We start from the raw sequence: 11,265 nt of genomic DNA on the forward strand, positions 1-11,265 counted from the left end.
TACGCATTCCCCAGGTACTAATCTTACAGGATCTGATGTTGTCTGTGGGAAGCAAGTTCAGTTAACAAAGACCCCACCCCACAACCTACAGGAACCAAATGATTAAAGTTTAAGTATAAGAAACTCCAGGAAATGTTCTTTGTCCATGTCTTGACTGGTCAGAGCTTTGTTCTCGGTATGAGGACATAGTCAGTTAAAGGCGAGTTGTCATACTATTGTGGATGATCAGTGTATTTCATTATGACGAATGATTTCAGTGAAAAAGTATATTACTCTTCTCTTGCTCTTTCTTTGCACTTGGGAGTAGACACTGACCAGCACCAGGTACACAAATGAACACAAAGGAACTGCGATCCTCTCAGATGACACCTACTGTGCAGTAAGAATACTCTGATTTTCTTTTTTTAATGCTGCTGTAAAACATTTATTTTTTTTGTCTTTTCCATTTTACACAGACATACACTGTAACATAAAGATTTGAGACTTTAATGTGCAAATACAAAGCACAATACTATTCAGAGGTAAGAAAAGAATCCGACCAAGTAAATGTATGCTTCCTGGCACAAAAAAGACAGAAAGAGTTGAGAGAATGTTCAGCCTAAAAAAGCGCAACAGTATAAATATATGTCACTGGCCCCAACATCAAAAGCAAAACTGAAAAAAAAATTACTGGACAATAGTTTGCAAATTGTGCAAAGTTGTATAAAATTCTCTTTAAACCTTACTCATCTTTTAAACTATGTCAAAATGCCTCCTAATGTACATTCTCTTTCATATTTGGATTTTAATTTTTGGTTCAATAACTCAAGAGCATAAAATCCTGGATAAGAGTTTTTTTCTAACAGGCAAATAAAAGAATCATAAACCAGTCAGACTGACTGCTTCGGCTTTGGAATTCAGTCTTCATTGACAGCATCTTTAAGGCCATTGGTCTCTTATGTAACGTGCAGAAACAAATCGAAATCAATAAAAAACAGACAGTGACCTTGTTCAAGTGCTTTTACATATTTGATTAAAAACTAGCCTAACTTCAGGTAATTTATTGATACAAGAGCAGACTGAAGGAATGTTGTTTCTATAGTACAGGAGTGTTCTCACATGTGGTTTTCTCTAATCTAGGTCATGCGGCAGACTGGCGACAGGGACTGTTGCAAATCTGCTGGGATTAAGGAGAGATGAAACAGATCCCAGGTTTAACATAACCACCAATGCCTGCATGCCTATTCAATTTTTGGGGGTACAAAATTCCCATTCATTAGCTTTGTGCTTGTCTATATGCTCATCAACCTACTCATTCCCAGGTCACCTAAGGTAATCTCAGTGATCGGTGTGCTTTGAATTATAATTTCATGGTAACAGGGAGAGGGGGGAAGGACTGCAGACAAAAGATGCATTGGAAAAAAACTGCTCATGATGAAGCACACACACACACACATACACACAAAAGAAGCAGGGTCATGGGATAAGATTTAGGAGATAATGGGAGGAACTGAAGTGTTCAGTCTGTGAAAAGGTGAACTCTACCAGCAGACCAGTAGAGGTACGTGTAAAATTTATGACACAGAAATAGCAACTCAAAAACACAACAATGACAAAAAACAGAAACTATCAAGATGACGTGCTCTGTACATGTAGATATAGTATAAGTATAAAATAAATAAATATAATTTATTTTATAATATAGGAATAAATACTTTGCCAGAACCTGATATACTTAGGAAAGGCTAAGTATACCAAAAGAAGTAGATGGGCAAGATAAATCAAAATGATTAAAGACTGCAAATTCTTCTGTGGAATTGGGGAGAACAATTTGTGAAGAGGCAAAAATGTAAACTCACAACTCTGTGCAGTATTCTGCTTATCTAAAAAAAAGGAGAAAAAAATCTAATGAACAATTAAAACATCTTTCAATAATGATGCAGGTTGTCTTCCACTTTTTAAAGAAAAACCGTACATGTTGATTTTTCCAGCCCCAGACCATGTAAGAACCAAATAAATTAATAAATCCTCCAGGGTTTGTAAGAAATAAAGCACCATATATAACCTACAACTGTGTGGATTCTGACAAACTGCTAAGTTTGCAGGAAAAGAGCTGGTCGTGAAGGATGTAACACAACTTTGAAGCAAGGAGTTCACAGGAAAGTAATAAAGCTCTCTACTGTACATTTGAGAATTACAATATATACAAATGTGCTTCACAATAAGACAGAGTGAATCTCATCCGGTGGTGAACATACACTTGCAGAGCAACAGGTACAGACTGTTGAGCGCTAATAGGAGTGGGATACAGAAAGTACACTAGTAACAATAGAGTATGCGTGAGAGACAACAGACAACAGGCAGTAATGATGACTCACATGAGTCACACATCATCTCTTTCCAGTGTGGTCCTCAGCTGTTGGGGCAGAAGAGGGGCTGATGTGGTGCGCTGAGGTGTCCACTTGACCATCGGGCTGAACGGACTGCACAGTCTCCACCAGGCTGCCGCTGGGTAGCACCACATAGCGGGCGGCCATGTCTTTGGGCTGCAGCTCCCGTATTCCCTCTTTACTGTGCCAGATGCCATAGCCAAAATACACAATAAGGCCTGAAAAAGGTATGGCATGAAATATTTTACTGAAGCAGTCATTTAAATCAAGAAAGCATTGGTCACATGCTGGAAGAGAGAAAAATATTATTGTAGTTTTTTAGGGTGGCAAATTAAACAGATTTATGTCACAAAGATGTGGAAAAATACTGCTGGAGAGGTTGTAATGTTCACATTTACACGATCCTTTTTGTTCAGCTTTTGTGCAACAGCTTACAAGAATGCAAGTCAATATGTTGACATTGTCACACTCACAATGTTATAGTTTTGTTAAGCAGGTCTACTATCTTCACAATCAGGTCTAGCATGTTAATGCTTGCAAATCAGCAGTCAACTGGGCAGTCAACTCCGCCCAAAAACATGTCAGGTGAATTGGTGACTCTAAATAGACCCTAGGAGTGAGGAGGATGGTTGTTTGTCTCATTTGTCTCTATGTGGCCTCTGATGGACACAAACCACTTTAGTGCAGGCCTTCTGTATTTTTCACAGCCAGCCTTAGTGTAATGGTAGGTCAGAGGCATTTGGTTTGTTTAGCAATTTGTGTCGCAAGATGTACATTGTATAAAAAAAAAGCAAAAAAACACGGAAGTAGCTATCTTGGTAATTGAAAAGCCATGTTTTTATCACACTTTCTGCAATGAATGCAAAATAAAAAATGATGTCACTTCCCTCTTTTAAGGTATATCAAACAAGGTATTAGCAACAGAAAAACAACCGACACCATTCAAATAGAACTCAGATGCACTCACTTTGTCAAAAGCTTTATGGAAACTACTGAACATAAAACTGAATCCAATATTTTTGCTAGTTTGTGTTAACTGTGTAAACAGTTTTCTTTTCTAAAAGGCTATTATGGTAGATAAGTGTCCAGTTCTGTCTCTAGGGGACGGAAGCCTTGTCAGGCAAGAGGTCCTGTCAAGTGTAATATTCCACGAGTGTGCATCTTGTTAACTTGCATCAGGCTGACAGCGGCATTTAAATGGTTTACTGATCCAGGGGAGCCTTAAGCTAATACAGATTATCGCGTTTCCCCAGTGATCCCCCTTTCACTGACAGGCATTAATTCTGTTTAAACACCATCTACAGCCTCAATGGATTGCTGATGAACGGGAAAAGTATTCGGTTCTATTTGAGAACATGGTATGCAATCTGCTCGTGTAACACATTAAAACACTGCCGACAGAGGGTTTATGACAGGACATTCAAACAACTTCCCGAGATAAGATTCACATAATGTCTCAACTGGAGGCTGTAAGCAGTCCAGAATGTGTGTGGAGGGGAAGGACTGTGCCCAGTGCTGTGAGTAAATTCATTTAACCACCAATTAAGTTGCACAAAATAGTGTGTTTGTTTTGCAGAAATAATTCTGGGAAATATATTTCTTTGGCAACTATATTTTCTGCTTACGTTCAGATGTTATCTTACCAATGGCAATCCACACAGCGAATCGAATCCAGGTTAAAAGGCTGAGCTTCATCATGAGGAACACATTAAAAAGGATACTTGCACCTGGAGTCAGTGGAACCAGAGGAACCTATAAAACAATAAAACTTCAGACATTCTCCAGACATAATTTTCATATTGCAAATGGAATGAAAGAAATGTTAACCTGAAGTCAAATTTAACATTAAATAATCGCAGTGAAAGCTCACCTGGAATGTTTTGGCGTTTTTTTGTGGCTCATGAACCCATATAAGTGCCAGGCTGATGATGTAAGCTAAGCTGAAGATGACCAGGAGCATTGAGAAGCTCCAGACTGGCAGCTGCAGCTGTTTGTTTCCAAACTCCAGCACAGCACAGAGGGATACTGAGCTCACTATCAGAGTTAACACACCGAAGGCCACCACTTCGCCTGGCTCACAGTCCCCCAGCAGCCTGTCCAGGTATGGTTCCCAGCAGGCCTTCAGCTGCCCCACCCCACGTCGCTCTCTTGTTTTCTGCCTCTCCACCAGCTGGAGTTTGTCAGAGAAGGACTCATATTGCTTGGGGCCATCACTGTCATCAGTTATGGCCTCAGACTCTGAGGGGGCAGATGAAGGCTCAGTGTTGGGGTTGGGAGATGTGGAACCTGTGTCCTTGGAGTTGGTTTTGTCAGGCTGGAAACGCAGAACAATAACACTTGCTGCCACAAAGGTGTACGCCAGGAGAGTGCCGATAGACAAGAACTGAACCAAAGCCTCCAGGTCAAAGATCAGAGCCATGGTGGCCATTAGAATTCCAAACACCAGAATAGCATTGACGGGAACTTTGGTGAGGGGATTGACCTTTGCAAAAATGGAGAAGAACAATCCATCATCTGCCATGGCGTACACAATCCGAGGGAGGGAGAAGAGATTGCAGAGCAGCACAGTGTTCATTGCTAAAAATGAGTACAGAGAGAAAATAAGTGAAAAAAAAGTCAATACTGCAGCTAAACATAATATATTAAACACCATTTAAGTTGTACTGCTCAGTTAGAGGTTGACACTCACCACAGATGGATCCTACAGCCACAATAACCCCAGCCCAACTGTAACCACGGCGGAAAAAAGCATCTGCCAAAGCTGAGTTGGGATCCAGTGTACGCCAGGGTACTATTAGTGTAAGCACAGTGGATACCAGGATGTAGGCTGCTGCTGCAAGTCCTAGGGAGATGGCAGTGGCGATAGGGATAGCTTTCTGTGGATCCTTTGCCTCCTCACTTGAGGAGGCAATGACATCAAAGCCCACAAATGCATAGAAGCAGGTGGCTGAGCCTGCCAGTATTCCAGACATCCCAAAGGGGGCAAAGCCTCCCTGCTCCTGGCTCCAGTTGGCTGGTTCAGCCAGAATGAACCCAAAGACAAGGATGAAAACAATGACACCCATGCTTATGGTGGAGAAGATATGGTTGAGATAAGAGGACACTTGAACTCCAAAGGAAATAAAGACAGAGGCAATGACAAGAATTCCTGCTGCAAGTAGGTCAGGGTAATGGGCAAGGAAGGGCACGTTCCACTGCATGATGTGTGTCTCTGTAAAGTTCTGGATGGCATGGTTAAAAATGGAGTCTAGATAGCCACTCCAGGCACGTGCCACAGCAGCACCTCCGATCATGTTCTCCAGAATCACATTCCAACCAATGAGAAAGGCCCAGATCTCTCCCACAGAGACATAGGTAAACATGTAGGCAGAGCCTGTTTTGGGAATGCGTGCTCCAAACTCTGCATAACAAAAGGCAGCCAGTAAAGAAGCAATACCTGCGAAAAGGAAGGATATGATGACAGCTGGCCCAGCCGTGTCTTTAGCCACAGTTCCCGTCAGGACATAAAGCCCGGAGCCCACCATGCCACCGACACCCATCAGAGTCAGGTCCACGGTGGAGAGGCAGCGTTTTAGTGACGTTGCCATCATGTCGCCATCTAGTGTTTTGAGTCGGTTCAGTTGCTGACAAAGGCGCACAGCTGGCGCACAGCCTCTGGTACAAGTTGCCATAGCTACAGTGTTAAACAGGCCAGCTGGGTGGGTTGGTGCTGCAGTTGTCAAACTGGATCCATTACCTGTTTATGAAGATGTTTATGAAGACAGTTAGACAATTGACCAAAGGACATTTGTGAACACCTGCAGCTAAGCTTTAGGGATGCATTTTCTGAAGTCTGTATATTGGCATCGTGTGTTTGGTTCAACATGTTCAACATTCATATCAATCTGCTTGGTTTGTGCTAAGGAAAACTCTCTCATAACTTTCAATGTGATTAAAAACAAATGCGTAGTGACATGAAATAGTTTAATTTTACTAATATCTAATTGAATAAAGTATGAATTATAATTCTACTTTCTTTTTTTAACCAGGCAATATAAACAATGTCGAACCAAGAAGGGGAGCAGTTCATGTTCTTAGAAATAACACAACAACACACACACTGAGCACATTGTGATATATATTTGTCATAACTATAAAGCATCATCATTTTGAACATCAAGAGCTTAAAAAAACTTCAAACCTAAGAATATTTAATCACCACAGTTATCGCAGGCCAAGCACGGACCAAATGGTCTAGAACCAGACATATTTGCCACCAATAGGTTTCCAGTTTGGTTGAATTTTTTCCTTAAACTTCAGGTGATTTTTCAGCTGGTGTCAAATGGAGGGAGCAGCATCATGGGATGCCTTCCCCTCTGATAAAATAAAAGTAACACTTCTTCTGAATTAAGACAGTAACTTCCAGTACAGTTTTGCAGGATAGGTCTGTAGATAAGTTGGGAGCAGACCAAGAATAGCTTCATAGATTAAAATAAGCCTGTGTCAGTATGGTCAATATGGTTCACCCTGAAGACAGTGATCTTACTGACAGATGCAGAAAAATAACAGTGGCATTTCTTCCAAACCAGTCGTTTTCAAAAGAGGGATATAAAGACAATTCTATATGTAGAATATGTTGTCAGTGTTCTTCTTCAGAGAGAGTAAAAATAACGTTTGAAATACATATCGCGTATTGAGAAATTCTGTGGACAACACATGCCAGATTAATTTAGGTAATATAAATAGATTATTGATATATCTTATATACATTTATCATCACATCGCTTTGTGTGTCTGTGTGTGTTTTGTGACTTTTACGTCTTTGTTTTATAGGCCATTTGTGTTTTGCGCCCAAGACACGAAGCCATAACGTCTGACAGTTCCCTCACCACCCAGCAGGCCAGCCACGCTACCTAAAAGGCATCGCTGAAGTATAAAATTATGCCACCAGGAATATATTTGTCTTTGTTAAAGATCATTTTGTCTTTTCATCAGAAATGCGCAGTATTCATTCTCTTAATCGGCAACCGGCGGCTCAACATCTGATTTCTGGCCTCGATAAACATATGGCGACAGCGGGATGCCTCCATTATAATTACGTAACGCTTTATTCCCGGCTGGAAATAACACTGCTGTCATAAAGTACATGACTCGTTTACATTACATATCAAAGAAAGCATAGGCACCAAGTAAAAAGATAAAAACACAACGACGAATGTAAAAGGCGTTGTTTTGAATGGTACATTAATATTTTACAACAGAATGGAAAGGAGCGCACCATGCACTGCGCTACATCGCACTTTCCATTCGTGAGTTAGGTGTGACTGTCCCTTCCTCTTTGTACTCACAAAAGGAAAAGCAGTGACACAAAAAATAAATAAATACCTTTGCTGCTCAGGCTCGGTCATCGTTAGTTATATCGACCTGTTTCCCCAGTGTAGCGCTGTTAGGAGTTACCGGGGAGTATCGCCTGAGGATGGAGCTGAAGGTGCACCGATGAGGAATAAAACCAACATGCACTGTTTGAGCTACTTCTTAAAGGTACAGTTTCCTTTTTCACAGCAAGAGGGCTTCCCCACCGTGCCCCACCCAACCCTTATCGTGGCAAAACTATACTATCCGGAATCCAGCTGAGAAGGTGGACATCAAAATCCTCACTGGTGACAAATAAATGTGACCCTGATTTAAAAGGTGATTAGGTTGACTTAAACTGTAAAACACAAACGTATTCAAATGGATTTTTTTAATGAACTGAGTTGGAACTGTAGGCTTCAGTACTGTCTTTGTTGAGTTAAAAATGATCTGCTGACTTTTACTGTTTTGTCACATTTGATGGGAGAAATAGCAAGCGGTTGGAGGTTGGAGGTGTTTAATGGGTGGTGCCACACATCCTTCTACAATGTGGGAGAGTCTAAATCAAGCCCCTTCCTGACCACTGCTGCCTTTAAGTAGTCTGACATGTTGTACAGCTACAAGACGTGCTGTACACTGGAACCTGACCTTAAATACAGTAGGTAGTGCATTTTGATGCCTGATATGTAAGCACAGCACCAGACTTTCTGTCACCGCAACACTGTTAAAGCAGGCATTTATTGGGTGTATATCAGATTGATTTACTAGCACTGCCCTTGCATTCAGTCTTTGAAGGGCTATGTTGACATGCACAGCAATATTTAGTCATTAACCCGACCAATAAAACACTGCCTTGTAAACAGCATTTTGTGGTCATCTTAACCTGAGTAAAATCATAATAGGAATAAGCATTAATTGAATACAGCTAAGTGGAGATTACAAAGACATGTATACACTATTCCAATCGGTTTCCACAGGCAGACACTGCTGCTTTACAACACATGCCTTCATTTTTTCACATTTGCCAGGTCTGCTTGTTATATGCTACTTTGGCCTTTGTTTTTTTTCTATGAACCCAGTTGCTCGTTTAAATAGTTTGGCTTGTTTCTTTTTTCAGCCACAAGCTCTGGCACCAGAAACAGAGTTGATTTAAACAGAAAGGCTGCATGTAAAAAACAAATAAAAAAACACTTGAGGTGATGAAGAAAATTAAGTAATGGTGTGTGTTTTCAAAGTTATGGGTATGTTTAACAAGAATCTATTCAAAAAGAACTTGTGTGGCCTCAACAGAGACCTGACCATAGCGTGTACCCTCTGTCAGTAAAGAAAAGGTTTTTATTTTTACATTTTTTTTTAAAAACCTGCTTTTTGGGGAGGTATGATCCCCTTGATCAAGCCAAGGTGAGGCCATACTTTATTATGAATAAAAAAAAGAATATTTCACAAATAAATTAACAGCTTTATTAAACTTTTTCAGACATGGCTAGAAATGGAGCTTCATTAAAAAATGAGACCACACAACTTACAGATGACAACAAGGCCATAAAGAAATATTTGCACAACAAACCTTTTTGTGTGAAGAAAGTAATAAGTGGCACGCAACTGTTGCTGCTTAAAATTGTGCTTAAGTGCAAATAAGATCTCCCAACTTTTCCAAATGAAAAATACTCATGTGCCATAGAAGGCTCTACGTCTCACTGCCTTAAGGTCACATCAAAAATACGAGTCAAAGCCACATCAGTTAATCTTCGTGTCCTCAAGCATGTAAAAAATCTAAAGCGCTGTCCTTATACTCAGTCACAGAGTTCTGCAGCTCTCCTCCAGGACTTGTAACATCATCCTTGAAGGGAGCCTTTTTCCACGTTTATAACACTGTTGACATTCCTCTAAAAACAACATGTGTTTAGCACTTTCTGGACTTGTTGCTTCGCAGAGATAGCAGTGTTACACGTTGGCTGATGTGAGTCAAAATCTCACAATTAGATGGCGATGCCAGCTCAGGTTGTTATTGACTGTATCGATAATTTATTTTGGCACAATTGAGCCTTTCTCTCATCTCTCTCATAGCAGACCCGACTGTGACTCTTTCTGTTGAAGCTTGAGAATCAGTTCAAGGAGGTTCATCTGCACTGTCAGCTCCTGAAACACAAAAAGATTGAAGAGAAGTTAAAGCTGACATACGTCACCACCTATTGGATATTTATATATTTTTTTATTAAAAAAAGGATGTTTTTTATGCAATCTCGTCATTATTTGTTGGTGTTAGTGAGCATTTTATCAGTAGTGAGTAGACAGGGGACATCAACCTGAGGATTAGTGGTGATATAAAACCCAGGGACTCCGGCCTTCTCCAGGGTGTTCTGCTGGTCTATTACTTTTTGATCCATTTCTGCAACTATCTTCTTATCCATCATCCTTTGTTCTTCTCGCACTCGAATTTCCAGTGCCTATGAACCCAACCCACAGCAGTTAGCAAACAAAAGGCATATGGCAATACCATATCCCTCTGAGTAATAAGGGGTACTTGATATCAATTTCTTACCTCAAGCTCTGCTTGTTGGTTCGACTTAAGAAGTGCAAGGTTGTGAGACTTGCACGACTGTAAAGCCTCTTTGTGCTTTCGTGCTAGATCTTGTTTCAGTGCTGCAAATAAAATAAACCAATCAAGAGTATTAATTTCACTAATAATTGCAAATTACAAAAACAAACTGTAAACCTAGTTGACCTACTTGCAGATATGTGGGGTCTGTAGGTTTCAGCAATTACAAATGTTGCTGGCATCATGATGCTTCTTGATCAGGCCCAAATAATCCCTGTGTTTTTGGTTAAGTCTTACACTAACCTTGGTGTTCACAGTGCAGCTTCTGCCTTTGGTTGTACAGATTTTTCTCCGTCAGATGCTGAATATCCAGGAGGCCCTGCACGATCTCATATACTGTCCCATCAATGAGTGCTAAAGCCAGGTCACTCAGTGTGTTGTAGGAGAGGCGTTGCTGAAAGGAGCTGGTCATGGAGAAACATTAAGTAAATTCAACAATAAGAATCCGAATGCAGTTATAAATCGTCCTCAAAGCTTTAAGTTACACCGCCATCACTGGTCAAACTAGCTCTCTGAGCTGAAGATGCATGTCCTGAAGAAAACATTACCTTGATAAATCTTTGACCAAAGTCTGTAGTTCGGATAACAGGTAGTAATGTCTTTCTTGTTGTTTTGTAGAATCACCTCCAATGACTCCGGGATAACCATCCATGTCTTTCAGTGGAAATATGAAAACAACTCGGATGTCGGTTAAAACATTCAGCTTGCTAACAATACCAGGTTCAGCTGTATTAGTTTCACTATAGGCTATTCAAGTTGAAAGGTGTTCAGAAACATCACTACATTAATCTATTTTTAGACCAAACTGTAAATAATAATCTTCGTGAGTCAACAGTGGGGGTAAAACGGCCAAGCCTACAGAAATACAGACTTATTGGTTTCAGTCACGGAGTAGTATTCGTTTGTATTCATTCTAAGCTAAATAGGACCCCAAGTAGCTGGCTGTAGAGATGCCTGTCAGTAATT

At 40.5% G+C, this 11,265-nt stretch overlaps 2 protein-coding genes across 2 annotated transcripts; both read right to left on the bottom strand.

The window, feature by feature from the left end:
• Positions 1-415: 415 nt before the first annotated feature.
• slc7a4 (solute carrier family 7 member 4) lies at positions 416-7,872 on the bottom strand. The gene is made up of 5 exons (XM_072388315.1): positions 7,734-7,872; positions 5,059-6,105; positions 4,240-4,946; positions 4,013-4,121; positions 416-2,587 (listed from the first exon to the last, which is right to left on the bottom strand). Exons 2-5 carry the CDS (start codon positions 6,038-6,040, stop codon positions 2,370-2,372), a joined length of 2,016 nt encoding a protein of 671 aa, XP_072244416.1. The 5' UTR covers positions 6,041-6,105; positions 7,734-7,872; the 3' UTR covers positions 416-2,369.
• Positions 7,873-9,163: 1,291 nt separating this feature from the next.
• On the bottom strand, positions 9,164-11,217 carry dgcr6 (DiGeorge syndrome critical region gene 6). Its single transcript, XM_072387016.1, has 5 exons — positions 10,848-11,217; positions 10,543-10,703; positions 10,243-10,343; positions 10,007-10,147; positions 9,164-9,839 (listed from the first exon to the last, which is right to left on the bottom strand). Exons 1-5 carry the CDS (start codon positions 10,949-10,951, stop codon positions 9,762-9,764), a joined length of 585 nt encoding a protein of 194 aa, XP_072243117.1. The 5' UTR covers positions 10,952-11,217; the 3' UTR covers positions 9,164-9,761.
• Positions 11,218-11,265: the final 48 nt, after the last annotated feature.

The sequence above is a fragment of the Leuresthes tenuis genome, unplaced genomic scaffold (genome assembly GCF_036924035.1).
Source record: "Leuresthes tenuis unplaced genomic scaffold, fLeuTen1.0.hap1 SCAF_6, whole genome shotgun sequence".
NCBI lineage: Eukaryota > Metazoa > Chordata > Actinopteri > Atheriniformes > Atherinopsidae > Leuresthes > Leuresthes tenuis.